Source organism: Myxine glutinosa, chromosome 2 (assembly GCF_964187855.1).
Source record: "Myxine glutinosa chromosome 2, kmMyxGlut1.1, whole genome shotgun sequence".
NCBI lineage: Eukaryota > Metazoa > Chordata > Myxini > Myxiniformes > Myxinidae > Myxine > Myxine glutinosa.
The window spans coordinates 49,020,445-49,046,271 of NC_136262.1; the positions used below are offsets into that span (position 1 = coordinate 49,020,445).

Here is a 25,827-nt window from a genome sequence, read left to right on the forward strand (position 1 = left end):
CTTCCAGGTGAGCGCCGCCAACAAGTTCATGAACACAACCAAGGCCTCCAGCACAATTCTCTCGTGTTCACGCCTTCTCTCTCCCAGCTCGACACTGCTCGACCTACTTGGCAAAGGTTCCACAAAGCCACGAATGCTCTCTCCCGCAGCTCAGCTCTCCAGCTCTCATTTTGCTCTCCCTTCAGACCTCAGCTCTCTCTTCAGACCTCAGCTCTCCACCTCTCGACCTCCACCTCCGGAAGTCGTCCCCCGCCGCGCTTATATTGGCCGCCTGCGTATCAAGCCGCCTGCCTTGTGGAAACGCCCACCGGTGAGCTCGCCTCGGCCTTGGTTGGTCGCGAGGGTTCACCGGTCCCGCCCCTTGATGAGGCGTTGACAGGGCCACGCCTTGTCCCTGGCGCTTGGCTGACTCCTCCCCCTTCTTCTCCACGATGACCGCGTGCGTAATGGCGTCGCACGGGTCAGAAAACCACTCGCACTAATGTTGAGGGAGCTGTAGGGCCTATCCTTATTTCATTAATGCAACGTAGATTCAAACTATTGGAAACAGAGCCTTACCTAAAACATAGACTAAGGAAATAACTATAGAGTTCCTAGGGTGTCCTACGTGTTGTTGTGGACTATCTATGGTGCTCTCTTTTAACGTTAGAAAATGGGGATATTTACAGGGGATTATTTATAAGGGATAATTATTTACAAAGTGGAGGGTCCTAAAAACCACAACACAGTACCCTCATTTCCTCTAGGCCCGTCCCAGGCCGAAAAAACGTGAACTTAATGTGACACTTAGGTGTGGTAACCTCTAATATTAACTTCACCCTGAGTGTGACATTTTTAAAAGTTAAGTATGTCCCGCCTGCTACGTTGCATCCTACCTATCAGACTCACGCCCACAGAATAACCGAATTACGGAATTATTTTGAAACTACACATTGACGATGGGGAGCATGTTATTTACAAGAACACTACTTGGTATTTCCAACGCGAACCCAGGACCTGTCATTTGGGAGACAAAAATATCTTTTGAAAAGAGGAAGAGTCATGCACTGTACTGCACTGATACACCATAAGCACCAATAAACAAAAAAGCACCAAAAGCACCACAGTAAGCACCATCCAGTGCACAGTCATCACAGTTTTGTTATTAATAACGATGACGTCTTCTCAGCTGGGCCGATGTTCTTGATGTTCTTGTTCTTGCTTGCTGCCTATTTGGAAATAAAAAGGGCACACAACCGCGTCCACTTTTTTTTATTTACGGCCAACAGGGGCCAACCTCAACTGTGGTCTGCAAGCAAGATTCCACTGGCAAGAATGGCCGGTCCCCAGCAGAGGTGCCAGACCCCAAAGTGTGGGGTCCATAAATGTGGTGCTCGGCCACAGACCTGTCGTCCATATGGTGGTAGGCCGCAAGACGTGCGGTCCATAAGTTGGTGTATCGGTCCAGACAGGCAGGCAGCGGAGGTGCAGGCACACAACTGCGACTACCTGCGCACTCCCCCCGGGCCTAAAATGAACAAATCCGTGAGTGGGGGAAGGAGGACAAGCAAGCAGCGGGCAAGGGCGCAAGGGTACACATCATATGAGGCAATGCAGAGTGAGGTGCGCTGAAGAGCGAGCGGAGAAAGCCCGTCCCTAGCGTACGTTCCCCCCCTGTCACCTAACCTACCCTTGCCCCTACCCCGTATTTACACAATTTACAAATCCGTCACTAACATCCTGTCTTCCCCATATCTCCCCTAATCCAAATTCGTCATCAACCCCTCTAACCCAAATTTGCCATCAATCCCAATTCCTCATCAATCCCTCCTAAGGAGGAAGAGATGGAATCACAAACAATGTCTCACCCACGTCATGATGCGTCTTACATCCCAGACATTTGCAAAAAACGGTGGTGTGGAGTCCTATCACCTCGGTGAGTGGATGCAGATGGTGCGAAGAGATTTCCAATCCTATCTACCTTCTAAATGACATTAACACAATTTACACTACCCGGGGTCTTTTCCCTGCCAAACCAGTGGCCACTTTACACTATGTGGTTCTAAGAACCGAACTCCCATTGAACATACTGTGGTGCTCTCCAATTTGGGGTCTCACTCCCCCCGAGTCTGCACCCTGTGCCCTCGCACAATTTCAGGGCTGGGTCGTGTGGCTCCCCTAACAGGTCTACTTACCTGTGCACCTCCACCACTGCACATTGCCACCCAAGCTTACCTGCTCCTCACCCTAACATACCTACCTGGGGAAGGCCCTCTGGCTCTCTCCCCATTTATGCCTCCTCTGGCATCGGGCTACCCGGGTCCGTCCCTGGATCCTCGGGCCCCATTGAACGCTACTGGCTCCTAGAGCCTACCTGCGGCCTCACCTGGCCGACAGACTAACAGTGGCGGAGTGCTCAACCAACCACACCTCTAACAGGCCACACGCCCAGCCATTCAACTTTACTCATGCACCAATCACACACTCCTTTTCAACTACCCACACCGGCGCACCACAGATGCCAATATCCACCACAATTTACCTATACCCTCTACCCACTCTTAAACTACCCTCCCCGGGTGTCCGTGAAAGGGGTCCATCTTTCCCCCATCCACTCCTTCGCACCATGCACTCCACTCCACTTATTCCACCATACTCACTCCACACCATCCATTCCATGTTCCATTCACTCCAGACCATTTATTCCCCATACAACCATTCTCCATTCACCTGTACTTGCACACCTGGAGGCACCTGCACCCTCCTTTCCTCCAGGACCATTCACTCAATACAATGCACAATCACAATTACACACACGTCCACAATGCTCTGCTCATTCACTTTCACACACACACACACACATCATTCCCGAGCATTGCCTCACTTCATCACCCTCACCACAAAGAACTTCCATACCAATTCCTCATTTCAGCACTCTCACTACAAACACACTGCATCATCTAAGCTAACTACTTTTCCCTCTAACTGAGTGCTCCCCGTCTTCCCTTATATGAAACACTCCCTCGTCGTTATCAACCAGATACTCTACTCTACGTCCCCTCTACCGGTATCCAGTCACTACTTACATCTCATGTCTCCTATTGTCATTTCTAAATCCCTAACATTATCCAAACCCTCCCTGGCTTGGTTTTCACCGCCATAAGCCCATAAACCTATAGCTCATGTGCCCGGGGATGTGAGGCGAATGGTAAACCTACCATTCGCCATCACTATCACTACAACCATCACATGTCCACTCACTTGAGCCTCTCGGGTGCGGTAATGCATTCTCATAGCTCGACTTCGAAAAGCCGGCTACCTGTGCGGATGGTCAGTCTCCTGTAGGTTGGGTCCGTCCAGCATCGATTCTGGGGAGGAGGCATACTCGGGCCAAGGCTCCAAGCACCATCCATACGCAGGGCCTTTCGCTCCCATGCGCGGTGGCCCAGCCTTCCCCGGCCGGAGCACCGCCATCACAAGGGGGCACCGCTCCGAACCCTTCTCCTTCCCCTCAAAACGGACCGATCGCTTTGCCTAACAAAGCGCGGTACCAACCGTGCAGGGCGGGACCCGGCCCGAATCGTGCACGACGCTCCGAGCAGGAGCGACGCGGCCACGATCCTGGCCGGCTCTCGCAGCACACAAAGAGCACCATGCCCCGAGCGCTCGCGTCGGCTATCCGTCAGCCTAAACGCTGTCCCGGTCAACGTCGATGCCTTACTCGCATGCTCACACTTTTCGTTCCATTTCTAATTCACCCATCCAGGCGTCTCAGCACCTCTCATGCATTCCACGCACTCCCTGCACCCTATCACTGCACTCGCTCTCCGTGCACATTCTTGCGCACACCTTCCATCCGCACACTCCGTTACACACCACTCCTCGGTTGCACACCTCTTTTCCATGCACTCCTCGCGTGCACTCACCCCCGTTACGTACTCCGTAACCACCTCGGGTGTGCACTCCTGCACATACCCACTCAGCGCACACCCACCCATGGGTGTGCAATCCCTCATCGCACACCCAATCACGTGCTCCACAACCAATCCAGGTGTGCTTCCTCACACACCCGCCACAACCAACTCACTCTCCGTGTCACAATCACTCCCACTATCACACTCTGCCGTGCATTCATTCTCACTCTCGACAACACACTCACTCTTCGGCGCCATTCGCACACGCGCGCCATTCTCACTCATACACCTTTTCTTCACACTCGCGCTATTCACTTTAGCATAGCGCACAAAGGACCTTCCACGAACGCCCGGGTGCCATCTGGGTCCCAAGCGCGCGAAAAATCCTTTTGCGCTAAACCTTTTCACACTATACACAGACTGACTCACCTGGGCGCTTCTTCCTCCTCGCTCCAACACCACCTGCAAATCTTTATTTGGGTTAAGCACGGCATCAGGGTGCGAGCACGGACTTTGAATGCATTCCATCCCCTCCTCCCGCTGTTGCTCTTCTAAGTCCGTCTCTCCAATTTCCACTATTGCTTCTTTTTCCTTATTAAGCTCGATGGCCGCTGGTGCACATACAATAATATTTTCCAATTCCGCGGCCACCGGCTTTCCCATACCCCGGGTCGCGATTTCTACCCTGGTCCACGTGACCATGCTCTGTTCACCCTCGCTCAACCCACGCTCTTTGAGCCGCGCTACCTCGTCGCGTACCCCCGCGACCTCCTCGCTCAACCTGCGGTTAACCTCCCTCTCCACCTGTTTTACCTCATACCTGGCCTTGTCCCTCGCCAGTCCCTCATTTACTTATTGGGCTTGGTTACCCACGTCCTAAAATTGCCCCCATAATTTGGTCTCTAATCCTCCCAATTTACCTTCTAGCCCCCCAAATGTACTGTCTAACCCTGCAAATTTACTATCTAATTTATTGATGTTACTCCCTACTTCCTTCAATTGACCGCCCATTCTATCTTCCATTCCCTCACTATTGGCCCTCATTTCTCCCATTTCCCTACTCAATCCTCCAATTTGATTTCCCACTTCATTCATTTTATGGTCCGACTTTACCATATAGGCCCATATTTGCGCCATAAATAGGTCCATATTCACTGGCGCCGCGGGCTTGGCTACCGCGGCCATGTGCGCGGCGCCGCCATTTTGTGCGCCTGCAACCCCCTCTACAGCACCTTCATTACCTTCCTCCTCCATTTCTCCCACTTCCTCCCTGGGGTCCTGGGTTGCCTCTAACCCCTCTTCATCTACCCCCACCAGCATCAGATCACATTGATCATCCATGGCACAACTCAATTTGGGTCTTTTAATAAAAATTTCGGCTGCTCAAAATTTTGACCAAATTTTTCAGATGGTATAAGAAATTTGGTTCGGGTCCAAATCCCACTCCTGACACCAATTCTTGCGGAGTCGGAGTACCGCACTCCCGTTACCAAGGGGGGGGGGGTAATCCCCTTGTCTGTTAAGCTGGCCGTCTCCGATCCCGGAAACGATGACGTCACTTCCGGTCGATGGTAAGTAGGGTTTTAAGCCCAATTTGTCTTGTTACCTAAATACTACCACCAGCCGTAAGCGAGGAGATAATTTCCACCCAAGCCCCGGCGTTTATGGATACACCGAGCGAAGCGAGCCGTGACTCGGGTCGTCAACAAAAGACTAAACCCGATTACAACGGTCGGCCAAGTCGTGCCACGTATATCAATTGGGGACAGGACGAAAGCGATCGGATGAGAAGAAACCAAGGGGTAAAGAAAGAACAAATATGATTCATTATACAATAATGATTAAAGAGGAAACGAAAGGGCAAGAATATACAAGAGAGGAAATGAAAGGACACAGGGCAAGCTTAAACAGTCTTAATTAACACGCCCCCAAGCTTCAACCTCGCGCTCTGGTCCACGCTCCGGGTTCGAGGCGAAACCCGGCAACCAGCTCCGCGTGTCGTTGAACGCGACCGGACAATTATATACGGCGGGGGAAAACTGGGATCCTTCACATACGTAATAGATTGACTCGTACTAAACGCACCCTTCCCCAGCCTTCTTCCAGGTGAGCGCCGCCAACAAGTTCATGAACACAACCAAGGCCTACAGCACAATTCTCTCATGTTCACGCCTTCTCTCTCCCAGCTCGACCCTGCTCGACCTACTTGGCAAAGGTTCCACAAAGCCACGAATGCTCTCTCCCTCAGTTCAGCTCTCCAGCTCTCATTTTGCACTCCCTTCAGACCTCAGGTCTCCAGCTCTCGACCTCGACCTCCGGAAGTAGTCCCCCGCCGCGCTTATATTGGCCGCCCGCGTATCAAGCCGCCTGCCTTTTGTAAACGCCCACCGGTGAGCTCGCCTCGGCCTTGGTTGGTCGCGAGGGCTCACCGGTCCCGCCCCTTGATGAGGCGTTGACAGGGCCACGCCTTGTCCCTGGCGCTTGGCTGACTCCTCCCCCTTCTTCTCCACGATGACCGCGTGCGTAATGGCGTCACACGGGTCAGAAAACCACTCGCACTGATGTTGAGGGAGCTGTAGGGCCTCTCCTTATTTCATTAATGCAACGTAGATTCAAACTATTGGAAACAGAGCCTTACCTAAAACATAGACTAAGGAAATAACTATAGAGTTCCTAGGGTGTCCTACGTGTTGTTGTGGACTATCTATGGTGCTCTCTTTTAACGTTAGAAAATGGGGATATATACAGGGGATTATTTATAAGGGATAATTATTTACAAAGTGGAGGGTTCTAAAAACCGCAATAGTATGTACAATTAGAAAATTTAGAATTAGTGTGAAGAGTATACCTCCAGGCCGAACAGTTTATGTTTTGTATCCCACTGATAGGCCAGACCTGAATCCGGACCTGAACCAAAATCGAATCGACTTGTTCTCGTCACCAAACCAACTCATCCACCTAGTTTTGTCATCATCGGTCCACAACTTTGTGAAATATTGTGGCACTATATATAGTTTATGGCCCCATCACTCAGTGGTGAAGAATCACTTTAAAAAGTCTCGTATCCGGATCCATACCAAAATCGAATCGATCCGGTCTTGTTACACACCCAACATGGCTACCAAGTTTTGTCCGAATCCGTCCATAACTCTGAGATATTGTGCTATATATCGGTTTTAGCTCTATCTCTCAATGGTGAAGAATCACTTAGAAATTTCTCGGAACCAGATCCGGAACCGGATCTTCACCAAAATCTAATCGTTTTGTCCATGTCACATGCCCAACAAAATTTCATACGAATCCGTCCATGTTTTTGAGATATCCTGCTCACAGACAGACAGACAAACAAACAAGGATGAAAACATAACATCAGATTTGGATCACATGCCGTGAAAATGATGAGATTTTTGTGAGGGTCGTGCCCGCCTATCAAGTGAAGGAGTGGTCTATTCACCTTTTGCAACCTCATATTCCTTTACGTCTTCTTTCTCTTGTTGCTTAGTCGCTTTTTTTTGTGCTATACAGAGTGAAGGCTCGTGGAAGAGCTAGACCACAGAATGGATCAGGATGCAACATAACAAAAGGAACAGCAAAAAGAGAAGGGGAAATGCCAACAGCAGGGCTTAGGGAGACAGTGGACGGAGACGGACAAACAAGGGATGCGGTTAACGATGAGGGGTAGGGAAGAACACAGAATGCACAATGTTGATACAAAAGTAACATTTTGGGGTGGAGGGTTGTGTTCATGCGCATGGAAAAGATCATGGATGCGAAGGAGGATGATCTGAGATTGTGGTGAGCACCTGTCTTGAAGACCTGGAGGGAAGAATAAGATTGAAGTGAATGTAGAGGTTGGTTCCACAGGTGGGAAAAAAGAGGGACAAATGAGTGGAGGTGAGCAGTGATTCTGGATTTAGGAAGTCTCACGAGAAGGGGGTTACTGGTGGACTGGGCACATCCTGCACACACATAGGGGGGGGGGGGGGGGAGGATAAAGCATGGAGATGGCAGAGAGTGTAACACCAGAAAAGAAGTGGAAGAAGACAAAGAGACCACTGACCTGTTGGCGATGGCAAAAAAGCATCTCAAAATGCAAAGCCCATCAGCATCCACTTTGTACATCCACATTTTAGCATACAACTAAACATAAAAAACTGAAACCATGAACCTCTTTTTAGCATAAAGAGTTAACCTTTTGAACCCTGACCTCATTGGACTTTCGGCTCTCGAACCATGGGCTTCCTGAAGATAAATCACTGAAAAGTTGAAATCTTTTATTTTTATTTTCTACATCCAGCCCTGTAATTACAAATAAATGATATTTAGAATCAAAGACCGTCTTACTTTCTTCTTTTTTGAGTTTATCAGCAATACTCTACTTTGTGGTGCCAGTCAAACCAGCAGTTATTGTTCGGCTTTCTGGTACACAATAATTCTCCACAAAAACTTAATTGCTCTTCCTGGGCAATTAGCAGCGACGCAGACCGAAGATTAGGTGTAATATAATGGAGCCGCTAATTGCTCAGGAAGTTGCTCGTGATATGTTTGTGAACAAGAGAAAATTATCCTTCGACCATGTATAAAATGAGCTCCATTACAAGCCTTACGCCATGAATAAATAAATAAATAAAAAAGCCTGTGGTGGCCGGGCAGGGTTAATAGTGGCCGGTAAACTGGCGGCTGGGATTCACAGGACTAATTTTAAATTTTGCCATCAATTTTTCAACAAACCTTTATTATGAGAGTATGGAGAATACTAATTAATAAATGTAACTTTTTTAAGCTGGTATTTTCGTCAACTTTAGTTTGAGTTCAAAATGGATGCAGACGGGCTTTGAGAATGCCAATGGGAAGAACATACATGAGAATCGCAATGCGACACCAAATTGCACCATCTTGCATATGTAATATGTAGATATCGTTTCAAATTGTATATTCGTCGATAGAATTAAAAAAAAATTGGTTATTTATTGACATCACCGCAAAATATGAAAGATTAATGCGAATTGTAAATATAACAATGGCAATGACAGCTTAAACTAGAACGGCACTCAGTAGAGAGCATACCTCCACCTGGTTGCCCATATCACTCAATGGTGAAGAATCAAAATTTCGTCAAAAATTAAATAATTCTCATATCGGAATCCACATTCAGATCTTCACCAAAATCGAATCGATTCTTCCTTGTCACACACGCCACCTGTCCACCAAGTTTCATCCGAATCTGTCCACAACTTTTTGAGATATCCTGCTATGTATCGTTTTTGGCCCAATCTCCCAATGGTGAAGAATCACTTTAAAATTCTACTAGCCGGATCCGAATCCGGATATTCACCAAAATCGAATCATTTCGTCCTTGTCACATACGCTACATCTCTGCCAAATTTCGTCCGAATCCGTCCGCAACTTTTTGAGATATCCTGCTGTATATCGTTTTTCGCCCTATCTCCCAATGGTGAAAAATTCTAGTAGCCGGATCCGGATCTTCACCAAAATCTAATCATTTCGTCCTTTTGACATACGCTACATCTCTGCCATATTTTTCTTCCGAATCCGTCCACAACCTTTTGAGATATTTTGTTCACAAACAAACAAACAAACAGACAGGGGTGAAAACATAACCTCCATCCACCTTTGGTGGCGGAGGTAACAAGCTGGCAACGTCACTTTGTTATGCAATGGACCTATCCCTTAATGATGTCAAGACATGTTTACCGCAAGGAATTCTGGGGAAACCAAGAGGGCAGATCGAAACGCCGTTTTCCCCCCAAATAATTCCTTGCAGTGAACATGTTGTGAATCAATAGGTATGAGGTCTATTCTGTAACTCCTTATCTACCGTAAAATGGGGGTGAATAGCGACAGCAAGGTGAATAGGGACACAAACTGAAAAAAAGTTCGGAAACTTTTTTCGCTGAAAATTGATAACCATACTGATTTGTTGATATTTGGGTTGAAAGTGTTCTCTTGTTTTTTTAAAAAGCAACTTATAGTCCCTATTAACCCCATATATGGGTTAAATAGGAATAAATAGGATTTTTATGGCTGTCCCTATTCACCCCGTTTTATGGGTGAATAGGAACAGTCACTAATACAAAAAAAGAATAATCAACAAATAGGGACAGTTTGGAGAAATTTTTATCCCATTTTTTTTTCATTGGCACCGTGGTTTATATTGTTGCGGTTTTGAGAACCCACACTCTTGTAAATAATTCTCATCATTAAAGGTTAAAGGTAGCACCCCTAGGTAGGCCACAACAACACGTAGGACACCATAGGACTCCAGTTATTTCATTAATATGTGTTTAGATAAGGCCGCGTTTCCAATAGTCGACTCTGCGTTGTGTCAATCAAATAAGCGTAGGTCCCCATTCCGACCATTTTGGCAACCTCCCTCTCCAAGCGACATCATTGCGCCCCTGCAGTCTGTACCCCATGGCTCCCTCAATTTGTTACGCGCCTTTGTTAGCAGCGTTCGCTGCCTCGAGCTGAAGCTCGCTCAAACGCCGCCATAAGACATGAGGTGAGGCCCGAGAAAGGGGGCGGAACGCCAGGAAGAAGGTGTGGCCATGTCATCCAGTCATCAAAGGCGTGGCCGGTAAGCCCTCACCAGCCAACCAGGGCTGAAGGGACATCGCCGACAGACGTGGCTTTGGGGCGCGCGGAGCGATCGTTGCATGCGTTATATAAGCGCGAACGCAAAGCCCTTTCACAGGACTTGTCGGAGGCGCGCTCGTTGGGAGAGGGGCACTGATTCAAGGACTCGTTGGGAGAGGGCGCTGATTCAAGGACTCGTTGGGAGAGAGCACTGATAACGGGACTCGTTGGGAGAGGGCGCTGATTCAAGGACTCGTTGGGAGAGAGCGCTGATAACGGGACTTTGATGAGAGAGCGCTGGTTGTACGAGACTTGTTGGAGGCGCGCACGTTTTAAGAGGACTCTCTGGGAAATGCGCATTGAACAGGACTGAGAAGAAGAAGGGCGCGCTCGTTAAAAAGGACATTGGGGAGAGAGAGAGCATTTGGCACGAGCGTGCATTTATTAGCGTGCAATTGGATATTGACATATGTGGTGCGGATAGTAGCAGAGTACTGCTTGGATGGGTGCATAAGTGTATGGAATGGCTGGGCGTGTGGCCTGTTAGTGCGTATGGTTGGTTAAGCACTCCGCCACTGGTAGTCTGTCGGCCAGGTGAGGCAGCAGGTAGGCTCTGGGAGCCAGTTCGAGTTCAGTAGAGTTCAGTGGGGCCCGAGGATCCAGAGGAAGGACCCGGGTAGCCCGATGCCAAGGTGGGCATGGAGGAGGTAAGCACCAGGGAGGGCCTTCCCCAGGTAGGTTAGGGTGAGGAGCCAGGCAGGCTCAGGTGGCGTCGTTCAGTGGCGGAGGTGCGCAGGTAAGTAGGACCTGCTAGGGTAGCCACACGACCCAGCCCCAAAACTGTGCGAGGGCACAGGGAGAAAAATCAGGGGAGAGAGACCCCAAATTGGAGAGCGCCACAGTATGTGAAATGGGAATTGGTTTTTAGAACCACATAGAGTAAAGATGGCCAAGGGATTGGCAGGGCAAGACCCCGGGTAGAGTAAAAGTGTTGATGTCATTTAGAGTATAGTTAGAAGGAAAATCTCTTCGCACCATCCACATCCACTCACCGAGGTGATAGGACTCCACACCAGATTTTGTGCAAATGTTTGGATGGTAAAGATGGATCTTGACGTGGGTGAGACATTGTTTGTTATTCCATCTCTTCCTCCTTAGGAGGGATTGATGACGAATTTGGAATTAGAGGGGATGGGAAAGACAAGACGGTAGTGACGAATTTGTAAATTGTGTAAATACGGGGTAGGGGCAAGGGTAGCGTAGGTGACATGGGGGTGACGAACGCTAGGGACGGGCTTTCTCGGCTCGCTCTCCCGCACCCCTCATCTTGCATTACCTTGTGTTGATGTGTACCCTTGCGGCCTTGCCCCCGCTAATCTGCTTTGTCTTCCTTCCCCACTCATGGACCATGTTCTTTTGTGCCCGAGGGGAGTGTGCAGGTGCCGTGAATTGTGTGCCCCCACCCTTGCTGCCTCCTGCCTGCACTGATGCATCATATGGACCACACGTTCTGTGGCCTGGCACCACTTATGGACCACACGTTCTGTGGCCTGGCACCTCTGCTGGGACCGACCATTGTTGCCAGCGGTATCTGGCTTGTGGATCACTGTTTTAAGTGGCATCTATGCCCAGCAGTGGACCACCTGAGCTGGCCCTGCTGGCCACAAATAAAAAAGTGGATGGATTGTGATGGATTGTGCACAAAGTCTAAGTTCACATCCTGATGCCATACTTGCTAATCCTTATAAAGATTTGCAGGTGCGCGTGGAGAAGAGGATCCCCCAGGTGAGTCGTGCTGTATGTTGTGCGGGGAGATTTTGCAGGAGGATGTTTGGCGCGAAGAGAATTGTCGCGCGATTGGAGTCAATATGGCACCCGGGCGTTTGTGGGAGGTTCGAGGGGCGTGGTGTACGAAAGAATGGCGCGCTTGTGAAAAAAAGTGTGCATCGGGGAATGAGCGTGTTACAAAGCACGAGTGTGAAACCGAGTGCGAGCGAGAATGCACGTCGGGGTGTACGGAGTGTGACACGGAGAATGAGTTGGTGGTGGCGCGAGTGCGAGAGGGCACATCGGAGCGCGAGTGTGAAACCGAGTACGAGCGGGAATGCACGACGGAGTGTACGTACGAGGGTGAGAGTGACACGGAGAGTGAGTTGGTGGTGGAGAAGGTGCGAGAATGCACACATGGAATGGTCGAACGTGTGCGAGAGGGTACACCTGAGTTAGTGGTGGCGCGTGTGCAGGAGGGCACATCGGAGCGCGTTAGTGGGTGGATGCAAGAGTGCACGCCCATGGTGAGTGTTATAGAGGATGTAACGGAGGAGAGGTGTGGAACGAAGTGTGCGAACGACGAGTGTGCGCGCGAGGTGTGGTGTGTAACAGGGAGTACGGTGGTGGAATTGACGAAGAGCATGGGATGTATGAGCAACAAACGGAACGCGTGGTGTGAGCATGCAGAGGAGGCATCGACGTTGACCGGGGCAGCGTTTAGAGCGACGGCTAGTGTGCGCGGTGCGCTTTGTTGGATGCTAGGCCCGGCACGGGTCGGTGTTGCGTCGCTTCTCTTCGAAGCGTCGTTACCGATTCGGGCCTGGCCCCGCCCTGCACGGTCGAGTGCGGGCCTTGTCGGGCAGGGCTACCGGTCCGGTTCAAGGGCGGGTAGGAGGAAGCGGACGGTGCCCCCTGGTGGTAGGGGGGGGGGGTTCCGACTGGGCGAGATTGAGCCATCGGGCCGGGGACCGGAAGGTTCCGCGCCGAGATGGTGCGTGGAATCTCGGCCCGACCAAACCGCCTCCCTTGAACCGAATGCCGGGCGGACTCAACCTGCAGGTGACCAAACCACCCGAATTCATTGCTCGGCTTTGTGAAGCCGTGTTTTAATGAGGTAACGACGCACCGAGGCTCAGATATAGCGGACTGTGATGATGATCGTGTTTTGATTCGAAATTTTGGGATAGGGAATTTGTGATTGGTTGAAATTTGATGACAAAATTGGTAGTGAGAGATGCCCGATGTGGTGGGATGGCAACTCTGCCATCTCTCACGCATGGGGCACATGAGCGCTAGCTATGGGGTTATGGCAGTGAAAACTAGCCCGGGAGGATTAGGATAATGTGTAGGGACCTAGAGATTGACCATAGGTAACTGGAGATTTAAGTAGCGACATTGGACAGGTAGTCGGGGTCATAGAGAGGTTAGAATGGATGATAATGACGTGGGATGTGCTTAGTTTAAAGGGAAGACGGGGAAGCGCGAGTTTTAGCAGGGCACCAGGTAGATCAGATGATGCAGTGTGTTTCAGAATCGAAAGTGTATGGAGCAGTGCATGAGGAACAATTGTGGTTGTGCATTGTATTGAATGATTGAGGAAGCCTGGGAGGAAGGAGGGTGCAAGTGCCACCAGGTGTGTGATTGCACAGGTGTGCAAGTGAACAGGTGTATGGAGCAGTGTATGAGTGAGTGAGGTGATTGTGAGTTGTATTGAGCGTGGAAGTGTATGGAGCAGTGCATGAGGAACAATATTGTGGTTGTGCATTGTATGGAATGATTGAAGAAGCCTGGGAGGAAGGAGGGTGCAAGTGCCACCAGGTGTGTGATTGCACAGGTGTGCAAGTAAACAGGTGTATGGAGCAGTGTATGAGTGAGTAATAGTGATTGAGTGTTGTGTTGAGCAAATGAGCCTGGGAGGAAGGAGGGTGCAGGAAGCACCAGTAGGAGTGATTGCACAGGTGTGCCAATACAGGTGAGCATGGTTGAATGAAATGAATGGTATGGAATATATGGAGTATGGAATGGATGGTGTGGAGTGAGTATGGTGGAAACTGTGGAGTGGAGTGGATGGTGCGAAGCTGTGAATGGGGGAAAAGTGGACCCCTATCACGAATACCTGGGGAGGGTAGTTTAAGAGTTAGGTAGAGGGAGTAGGAAATTGTGGTTGGATATTGGCATCTGTGTTGCGTGGTGGAAGAATGGTGTTTGGATGGGTGCATTAGTGATGTGGAAATGGCTGGGCGTGTGGCCTGTTAGTGTGTGTAGTTAAATGGGCACTCCGCTACTGTTAGGATGTCGGCCAGGTGAGGCCGCAGGTGGGCTCTGGGAGCCGGTAGAGTTGTTGTGGATGGGGCCCGAGGATCCGGAGGACGGACCCGGGTAGCCTAGTGCCAGAGGGGGCACCGAGTGGGGAGAGCGCCAGAGGGCCTTCCCCAGGTAGATAGGTTAGGTTAAGGAGCAGGTAAGCTCGGAGGCAACTGCAGTGGTGGAGGTGTGCAGGTGGGTAGACCTGCTGGGAGAGCCACACGACCCAGTCCTGAAATTGTGCGAAGGCACAGGGAGTTGAATCGGGGGAGTGAGACCCCAAATTGAGGAAGCACCACAGATTGGTCAATGGGAATTTGGTTCTTAAAACCGCGTAGAGTAAGATTGCCAATGGATTGGCAGGGAAAGACCCCGGGTAGTGTAAAGTGTATTAAAGTCATTTAGGATAGTTAGGATTGAAATCTCCTTGCACCATCTGCATCCACTCACCTGAGGTAACGACGGTGCTCCACACCATGCCATGGTTTGTTGTTGTTATTTTTTTGTGTGCAAATGTTTGGATTGTGAGACGCATCATGACGTGGGTGTGACATTGTACTGATGTTCCATCTCTCCCTCCTTATGAGGATTGATGATGAATTGGTGATGGCAAATTTTGGATTAGAGGGATTGTGGTGACGAATTTGGTATTAGGGGAAATATGGGGAAGATGAGACAGTAGTGACGAATTGGTAAGGGTGTAAATTTTTGTACATACGGGGGTAAGGGGCAAGGGTACAACAGGTGACGGGTGGGGTGACGTACAATAGGGACGAGCTTTTCTCTGCTCAGTCTCCAGACGCACCTCACCTTGCATTGCCTTTATTGATGTGTACCCTTGTGACCTTACCCCTCGCTAACCTGCCCTCTCTGTCTTCCTTCCCCGACCCATGGATCGTGCTCTCTGGGCACCGAGCAGAGCGTGCGGGAGTCTGCCATTGTGTGCCCGAACCCCCGCAACCAGCTGCCTGCATCGATGCACCACTTATGGACCACATGTCTGTGGCTGAGCACCACTCATGGACCCCACGGGTTGGGGCATGGCCCCTCTGCTGGAACCGGCCACGATGGCCCAAGATCTTGCTTGCGGACCCGGTGAGGTGGCACCAAGCCCACAGGTGAACCACCCATAGTCGGCCCCTGTGGGCCATAAATAAAAATGGACACATTTTGTGCATTTTTTTTTCCACCAAATAGGCAGCAAAACACGAAGTTAACAACATCAAGAAGAACAATGGCCAGCAGAGGGAGCCGAAGAGCAAGACCACCAGCAGGGGTTTGTTTATTTTTGGTTGAACTGTGGTGACTGTGCACTTCGGTGCGTTTTGGTGCTTTATGGTGCTCTTTGTTGGTGCTGGTGCATCGATGCAGTGCAGGCTGTCTTCCCCCCCCCCCCCCCAAAAGAACAATCACAGGTCCTGGGTTCGTTTTGTAAATAGACCAAGTAGCGTCACTTGTAAATAATGCTCCCCACCGTTCATGTGTAGTTTGAGAACCATTCCGCAATTCGGTTATCCTGTGGGTGTAAATCTGTTAGGCAGGGTGCAATGCAGCAGAGGGACATATTTATTTGTGTTTTAAAACTGTCACACTCAGGGTCAGGTTAAATGTAGAGGGAACTACACCTACGTGTCACACTAAGTAAAGTTGTCGGCCCGAGACGTGCCGTGAGGAATGAGGGTGCTGTGTTACGGTTTTTAGAGCCTTCACTTTGTAAATTTAGTATAAAAATTTCCTATGTACATTTCCCCTCTAATTGGCTGTTAATTGAAATGAGTGCACCGTAGCTAGTCCATCGCATGCACGTAGCAAATCATAGGCTTCCCTCGATAGTTATCTCCTTATTCTATGTAGTTTAAGGCTCTGTTCCCCACTAGTTGACTCTGCATTGCATCAGATGACATAAGATAGGATCCCTCCGACGCCCCCATGGCATCTTCAAAATGCCAGTAACTTTGGATGGGGTTATTGGCATCACCATCGCCATTCGGATTGCCAACTGCATTCGCGACTCCATTACGCACGTGGTCAAGCCTCGGAGAAGAAGGGGGAGGAGCTACATTACGGGCGTGGCCCACCCCTCGTCATCAGAGGGTGGAGCCAGGAAAGCCCTTGCCGACCAACCAAGGATGAGTGGGTATGGCTCAAGAGGGTGGGGGGTTATAAAACCCATTGGATCAGCCCCCACCAATGAGATGCGTCAGAGAGTTGAGTACTGGAGTCCACAGAGAAGTGCATCAGCCCCCACCGAGAGAAGTGCATAAGAGTCCACTGAGAGTGGAGTTGAGCCCAGTGGAGGAAGAGCAGTCCACCGAGAGTGGAGTTGAGCCCAGTGGAGGAGGAGCAGCAGCGTGGAGCTGAACCACCACAGCTTTGATTTTTGAACCAACCAGAGCTGAACCAACCGCAGTTTTGACCACCGCAGCTTTGAGCGTTGACAGCGGTTTTCGGCCGCGGCTACAAAGCGACACCGCCGTGCGAACACGCCTGAGGAGGGGTGGCGGCTGCTCACTCTCGGCCCGACCATTCTCCTGCTCCAGCTGAACCTTCCTCTCCTTCCTGCCATTCCTGTCATCATCCCCGTGTAAGTCTGACTGTCGTCTGTTTTGTGTGTCTTGTCCTGGGGTGTAAGTTAAGCCTGTATAGATAAGCTAGAAATTGCACTGTGTCTTCTGGTCCTTCCATCTTCCTGTCTTTATTTTCGTTTCTTTCCTTCTCCTTGGTTACTTTTGACTTGTACATAATTAGTAGTAATAAATCCTGTTATTTCCTACTTTTGCCTTCTTCTTCTTCACATCCGTTCATCCTTGTCTTTTCCCAATTGAATACCTGTGGCACGATTTGGCCAACGTTCAAGAATCGGGTCTAGTACTTGCTAATGGTTCGTGCCGCGGCTGCTAATCCGCTCGGCAATTAACATCTTGTCCGCGGTCGCGAACGGGGTTGCTCACCTGCCTCTCCAGAGGGAGCCGAGCAACTTCAGGACTCACGTCGGTCAGTCATAAACAAGGGGATTAATCCCCCCTTCTTAAGGGGAAAAAGGCCGACGTAGAGATCCGTAACAATATATATATATATATATATATATATACAGTGGAACCTTGACTTACGAGTGCACCAACTTACGAGTTTTCCGAGATACGAGCCGTCGCTCGGGCGGTTTATTGCTTTGAGATGCGAGCCGAGATCTGAGTTACGAGCTTACGCCACCCGCCACCAGGTGGGTTCCGGTCACGTGGTTATCTTGCCGTGCAAGCATATCTGCCGTATATCGCTGCTGTTTTGTTTTCGCATGTTGGTTATTTTGGAGCTTACGCCACCCGCCACCAGGTGGGTTCCGGTCACGTGGTTATCTTGCCGTGCAAGCATATCTGCCGTATATCGCTGCTGTTTTGTTTTCGCATGTTGGTTATTTTGGAAAATTTCTTAGTTTTAACCAAGGGTCCTAAGTAATTGAGTGCCAAGGGCAGTACTGAGAAGAAGAAGAGGATGATGTGCTTGGATATAAAACACGCAATCGTCGAAAAACATGAGCGAGGTGTGCGTGTTGTCGACTTGGCGAGGCAGATGTGAAGGCAGCTGAAGATTTTATTATAACTTTTGCCGAACTGATAGAAGCCGAACGATATATCCCCCAGCAAATCTTCAACTGTGACGAGACAGGGCTCTTCTGGAAAAAGATGCCGAGGAGGACGTATATAACGGCAGAGGAGAAGAGCATGCCAGGCCACAACTTGTTCAGAGTGCCGGCGATAGCTCGCCTTCTCTTTGTGGAAGACACGGTGAGATCCTTAACATCCAACAACTAATGGGACACAAACGGGGCGCCCAGTTTAGCGGTACACACATTGATGAATCACCCTGCCTGTGAAACACCGACATGACAGGTTATAGCTGGGTCGGGATTCAAACCCAGGCTGGACAGTTTAGAGTCAAGTGTGCGTACCTCCAGTCCAGGCCATCCTGCCAACTTGTATGCTGCATACAGGTGAAATATAAAGCGCGAGATATTTTTATATATACTGCATATTTAAAAAAAAATTGGTGTGGTTTTTGGCGGGCTGGAACGGATTAATAGCATTTCAATGCATTTTAATGGGGAAATTTAATTTGAGAAACGAGCAAATTGAGTTACGAGCTCGGTCACAGAACGAATTAAACTCGTAAGTCAAGGTTCCACTGTATATATATATATATATATATATATATATATATATATATATATATATATATATATATATATATATATATATATATATATATATATATATATACATATATATATTACCCTCCTCTGTCCACTTAACTCCCTCATCCTTGCTGTTGAAGATATTATACAATTAATCTCCGAGGGTCGTCATGGTTTGGTTCAATATCAATTACGAGTCTGACGGACAGAAACAACTAGTTCACCCACTCCTATAGGAGCAGCAGGAAGGGTTATATTACTCTCCTCTGTAGGGTATATAGATTACAGTATATCTAGGCTCGGGCCTCAAGAATGTCAGAGGTGTATTCAGTTAGCAAGTTTCTGCCCCACACAAAGTTGTATTTATACCCTGAGTTTGGAGTTTGTAACTTAAAAGATGTGGCCGTACATAGAACACATACAAACACACACACACTCTCTCCGTGGTAATAAACCTGATGTTCATAAAAACCTGTATGTGGTCATTCGAGGTACGGGACTTTGTCATTAAGTGGCTTTTGGCTTTTTGGCAACGCAATTTGCTTTAAAAATCCAGCAACGGGCCAATTGGGAAACGTGCATATGGCACCATTCAAAAATTACGTAACGCTATTTTTTAGGGAGGTGCGTACAGCCTTGATTAAATCTCACTAATAATTGAACACTCGACCCAAACAAAGCCAGGCAGCGTATAATCAGCAGAGGCCTATATAGGCCTAATGTGCTAGGCCCACCAGGAAACAAGATGCGGCCATATCATTTTGACTTGGCACTATGGTGGGTGGAGTCAAGCCACAGATGTGGTTGTGGTCCGGCAGCTGTCCGACCAATGGGTGCACATTTCAAAAATCGACCTCCAACAACACCAACATCAACAACAACAACAACAACAACATCAGCAATGCAAAGCTCTTGTAGACCTGCGACATGATCGTCTATCTGTATCTGTTACGACTTACGGCTTTATCAAAGGTGGCATAGAATGGAATGTGGGGCTGGAAGTCCCGTGCAGCATCTTCAAAGGCCTTGTAGTCTGATAATAAAGACAGTGCTTATAGTTTGCACAGACATGACCCATCAATAACTCACACAGCACAATAGTATCACAAAATCATTGATTTTCATTGTTGTTAGGGAATGAAAAACGAAACATGACACGAACAATTGCAACTTGAGGCCCTGCACCAGTTGCAAAAAAGGAACCATCTATGTATTATGTACTACTAGCTGAAGTACCAGGCATTGCCTGGGGAGGGGAGAGGGAGGGGGGGGGGGAAGGGAGACGGGAGTGGGGAGACAAAGGAGAAGGGGAGGGGAGTATTAAAGGGGAAGGTGGGAAGGGGAGGGTGGGCAAGGGGAAAGAATGGGGTGGGAGAGGGTAACGGGAGTGGAGGGAGAAGGGGGAAGGGGTGGAGGGTAGAGCGAGGGGAGATATATAATATCTTTTATGGAGGGTGTGGGAAGAGGGCGGCTTTGACAGTCCCTTCTGTTGGTGTTGGGGAGAAGGGAAGGTGGACAAATTTACCCGTGTGAAGAGTGCTTAAACCTCAGTGGTGCCCAGGTAACAAAGGAAATTGTAATGCCCTGTGCCACCACCACTGGGTGGCGCTACATGGTACATATTTACATGGAGAATTTGCACATTTACATAGAGAATTGATGCCCTCCCCCCGCCCCCCCTGCCTCTCACACCCCTGTGTGATGTCAAGGTCACATAGCCAATGTTACCCCCCCCCCCCCCCCCCCCCCACACAAAGTTGTATTTATACCCTGAGTTTGGAGTTTGTAACTTAAAAGATGTGGCCGTACATAGAACACATACAAACACACACACACACACACACACACACACACACACACAGAGAGAGAGAGAGAGAGAGAGAGAGAGAGAGAAAGGAGAAAGAGAATTTTGCCATTTATAGGTATAGATAACATTGATGACAATTTCATGCACGATACATTACCCTTCCATTGTCCTCCAAATAGCCTTTCTTTCTTCTTCCCTTCTTTTTCACATCCATTCCTTCCCTCAATTTTATTTTTCTGAATTGCTGCCAACTCTCCCTCCTTCCCCCAAAAACCACTCCCTTGTATACATAAGGCCGAGAAAAATATATTTCCGGTCTCTGGTCAGCGTGCGCATCGATTTTGAGTTTTTTTTCAAATTCCAACGGTACCTACAACAGCGCGCGCCTGTTGTTGCCGGGACGGTGCGCTATCTCGGGACATACGTGTCTGTGAGGGTCGCCATTGGTGTCGACGTTCGCGCACGGTTCTGCTCGACAAAACTTCCTTTAGTTTGTTCAAATCCAACCAGCCGTTCCAAAGATATGAGTAGTGTTGTGTGCCGTAACGTCATGAATTCAATCGGCTGGATATTGTCATTTATTGAAACGATGACGTTCTTTGTCGGGTTCGTGTGAAGCAACCAGAAGGCCGAGAGAGCTGCGGGTGGTCTCGTTAGTTAGGCCTGGATCCTATCTGGTTTGTCATGAATTTGTAGGTGTCTGTGATAATCTGGTGGACTGGGAGAAGAGATCGTGGGAGACCATCGGCCTGTAAGACCACTTGCGCTTGCGCAGTGTTGACGCGATCGACCGATTGGGATGTTTGACGGTACGGCGAGGCGATCTCGAGATCGAAATGGCAGTCTATAATATGCTTGAAGAACTTAATGATTTTCAGAACAAATACATTTTAAAATAACTTAAGCTTGTGCTCATTATTTACAAAAAGGTCTACAAGTCCCATTGGCTGTCTTTAATTTGTCTCTGGACGGCGCCATGGCAGATGAGGAGGACCGCAAGGCATAAGGACACAAAAAACACCTTTGTATGTGCAATCCATGCTTTTCAAAAAAAAAACCCAAAAAAAAAAACCGCATCGCCGCATCAATTTTGGAACTTTGGTCTGACCAGAGACCAGCAATATATTTTTTTCGGGCTAATCTGTGATGTGCTTGCTGCTCTTCAAGGGGAACATTCATTCCATCATGTCATCTTTATTTATCCATGAAATTCCATCATATCTGTCAAGAAATGTCAGCTCAGTTTGGCTGTTATATTGAACAGATGTCAAGATGCCATGCTTAGTAGGCTCTTGTGAACACTTCTCCCTCTCCCCCCTCCCAGTAACCCTCACTTGATGGAATATTTCATGAAACACTGATAATTCACTCAAACAACCCCAAGCACAGCATGTACAGGTATGTCAAAGTTATGCACAATATTGAGGTTTTCAGTGCTTACAAAACGGATGAAAGATGAAAAATAAGAAATGCTTTTTGAAACATTACACGATGATGTATTTAGCAAAACAAGGAAAAGGAAACACCAAATCAAACCCCAAATAGGTCATTTGAATGAGATATTGTGGCATTGTTGAGTGTATTGCAATCTTGTGCTGACTCTTTTCGACTCACGTTCCGAATCGACGTTCTTGAAGTAGCCAATGACCCTGCTGACATCATCCAGGGCGTAAATTCCTCGAAGCTCTGCTTCTCCTGTCACAAACTCCACCGGATCGTCCATCAGCTACATTGGAAGTGGTGAAATTGAAAATTGCTTTCTGCACATTTTCCGGCATTCTTTACGTAATTATTACTTTCTGTGCTTTCGGAGAACAAGGACATTTTCAGAGTTTAGAATAGTGAGTAGGAGGTGGTATGCAGGTTATTATTATTTTTCTTATACTGCCTCAGGGTTCACAAATCGATTTGTACATATGTCATACGTGGGACAAGAACATCACGAGACATCAGTGCACTTCCACATGAATTACAAGGACATTAGGTGACCAAACAAAATCAACAGAATACTTGGAATTTGAACCTGGGATTCCTGTATTGTGAGCTATGCACTCAGATTGAAACACCAAAGAAGGCAAAGCCAAGGTTGGCATGGGTTTTAAAGGGAAGTGGCGGGTAGGGAGGAAAGATAGTTTCAAAAGGATGTGGATAAAAAGAGGACATGAATTTACCTGAATGAACAAAGTCCATCTTATAAACCTTACAATAATCCTCAAAAAGTGTTTTCTTTCGAGAGTGCCTTAAGTCAGGTGCACAGACAGGTATATATATGGACGACATTAAGATAAGGAGACATTAATGTACTTTAGTTAAAGAAGGCTATTTATGGTATTAGAAAGGACACAAATCAATATGGGATATGAACCTAAGGTGATATCATAGATAATCACACTCACATCAAGAAGGAACTCTGTGATGATGTGAGCAGACACCTCCCCATCAAATTCGATCAAGTGATCTTCCTTGAATATGTACAAGCTTCCCGTCTCCTTCAACCCTGAGAACATCAGTCACAAGGGAAACACAAAAACATTCGTGGCCTTGCGGGAAATTTTTTGTGACTTATTGTCAAGTCTTTTCCAACAATCAGATTTGCATTGAGTTCTGCCCTTAAATGAAAACAATTTCAAACAAACTTTTCTATTATTATAATGGATATAGCACATTCAAGAGTAGGTGGTGGATGAGCAAATCCCCAAAAAGAAGATTGCTCAATGTTGACAGAAAAGGGACATGAGTAACACAGCAGGAATCAACAGGACGTTGATCAAGGTATGCTAACCGACTTGGGTAGCAAGGAGAAGCTCCCATTTTGGGCGTTAAGCAAGGAGAACCTACCATTTTGGGCGTTAAGCAAGGATAACCTACCATTTTGGGCGTTAAGCAAGGAGAAGCTCCCATTTTGGGCGTTAAGCAAGGAGCACCTACCATTTTGTGCGTTAAGCCTTAGTCGGAGCATCCCTCAGGAAATGGTAGCTTACTCCATGACACAATGCTCTGTGTGTGGAGCAACAGTTTCTAGTCTAATATCGTTCTGCTCACCTTTGCTATTGGAAATCAAACCCAAATTGAAGCAAATACATTTGGTGTCCTTTGTTCTTCGGGATTATAGACAAAGTAACAAAGTATACAGAGATTCAGGACTTCTGTATATTGGATGGGCAAGATGGCGGAGAGGTACGCACCCTCACCTCTAAGATATCTGGCCTGGTTTCAAATCCCGACCTGGCTATAAACTGTCGTCCTGGTGTTTAACAAGGAGGGCGATTCATCAATGTGTGTGCCGAATTTGTTTGTCCACTTTGATACACCAAACAAATTTACATGAGCATTGTCTCCTGTGCTATCGTAAAAATGATGGCCGCGTGACCAAAATTTTGGCTGCACAAGCAAAAAACATTGGGGTTACTTGTTCATGCAGATGCACGAGTGAGAATATTTTTATTAGTCTAGAGTCCTGCTATATATTGGTCAAAGTTTAAAGTTGGACTTTAACAATGATAGAGTTTTTGAGTACAAACCACCAAGAGGAGGGAAGTAGTGATTCAACATACTAGCCCAAAAATATTGGCACCCTTGCACTTTTTTCAAATAATACACCATTTCTTCCAGAAAATTGTGGCAATTAAACAATCTTTTGGTATCCACAAATGCATTTCTTTGGTTTGCAGTGGAACAAAACAAAAAAAGCTGGAAAAATTACTAAATCTAAGGTTATTCCACACAGAAATCCTAAAATGGCCCAGACAATATTATTGGCACCTTTTAGAAGTTGTTAGAAATAATTAGATTTCAAGCAGGTGATTCTCCTTTACTTTGGAATTGAACTCACCTGTGGTGAGTTGCAGGTACCTGCAATATAAAAATCACTCATTCAACCAGTTTGAATAGAGAAAATGAGTCATTCTGCTGTTTTGTGTCACCGTGGGTACCGCAATGAGCATGGAGAAAAGAAAGCAAACCAGAGAATTGTCTGAGGAGGTCAGACACAAGATTGTAGCCAAGCACGGACAATCTCGAGGCTACAAGTCCATCTCCAGAGACCTTGATGTTCCTGTGTCCACTGTACGCAATGCTATCAGGAAGTTTAAGGCCTATAGCACTGGAGCCAATCTCCCTGGATGTGGCTGCAAGAGAAAACTTGATCAAAGATTGGAGCGAAGGATTGTTCGAATAGTGGAGAAAGCACCTCAATCAACTGCCAAACAGATTCAAGCTGATGTTCAGACGCAAGGTACGACAGTTTCAACTCGCACCATCCGTCGCCAACTCAATGAAAGGGGGTTCTATGGTAGGAGACCGAGGAGGATCCCACTGTTGAGAAAGCACGACTGGAGTTTGCCAAAACACACCTGACCAAGCCAAAATCCTTCTGGGAGAATGTCCTGTGGACAGATGAGACCAAATTAGAGCTTTTTTGGAAAGCACATCATCTCTATGTTTACAGAAAACAAAATGAAGCCTTCAACGAAAAGAACACATTCCCTACAGTCAAACATGGAGGAGCTTCAGTGATGTTTTGGGGTTGCTGTGCTGCTTCTGGCACTGAGTACCTTGAATGTGTCCATGGCATCATTAAATCAGGAGATTACCAAGGCATTCTGGAGTGCAATGTTCACCCCAGTGTCAGAAAGCTGGGTCTCCGTCGAAGGCCATGGGTCTTGCAGCAGGACAATGACATGAAACACACTTCAAAAAGCACCCAGGAATGGTTATAGACAAAACGCTGGACTGTTCTGAAGTGGCCAGCAATGAGTCCAGACCTAAATCCCTTTGAACATCTGTGGGGACATCTGAAAACAGCAGTTGGGAGAAAGCACCCTTCAAATCTGGGAGAACTGGTGCAGTTTGCACAAGAAGAGTGGGTCAAACTGCCACTAGAGAGGTGTAGGAAGCTCATTCATGGCTATAGGAAGCGCTTGACTACAGATATTTTGTCCAAATTCTGTGATACCAAATATTAAGTCTGGGGTGTCAATAATTTTGTCAAAACCATTTCTTTTTATTTTCTGATTTAAAAGCATATTTTAAAGTTCTGAATCAAAAACAAAGGTTCTGCAATATTAACAGTGAAATAAAGAATTGTGGAGACCAAATCCTTTTGTCAATTTCAACTTATTTTTGGAGAAAATTGTGAGTTATTTGAAAACAGTGCAAGGGTGTCAATATTTTTGGCCACGACTGTACATGAGAATAGGTGGGCTATCGATAGATGTGTAAACTTACAATAAGTAACTAACAACATCACATCAGAGAGACAACATAGG

General features: G+C 47.7%; 1 protein-coding gene across 1 annotated transcript in view; it reads right to left on the reverse strand.

Moving 5' to 3' along the window:
• Window positions 1–25,827, reverse strand: part of LOC137421808 (calsequestrin-1) — a 113,305-nt gene that overhangs the window by 80,778 nt on the left and 6,700 nt on the right. The window contains exons 3-5 of the mRNA XM_078773250.1: window positions 22,957–23,057; window positions 22,175–22,286; window positions 19,713–19,786 (exon numbers count right to left, since the gene is read on the reverse strand). Coding sequence (XP_078629376.1) covers window positions 19,713–19,786; window positions 22,175–22,286; window positions 22,957–23,057 — 287 coding nt within the window. The remainder of the gene's footprint in view (window positions 1–19,712; window positions 19,787–22,174; window positions 22,287–22,956; window positions 23,058–25,827) is intronic.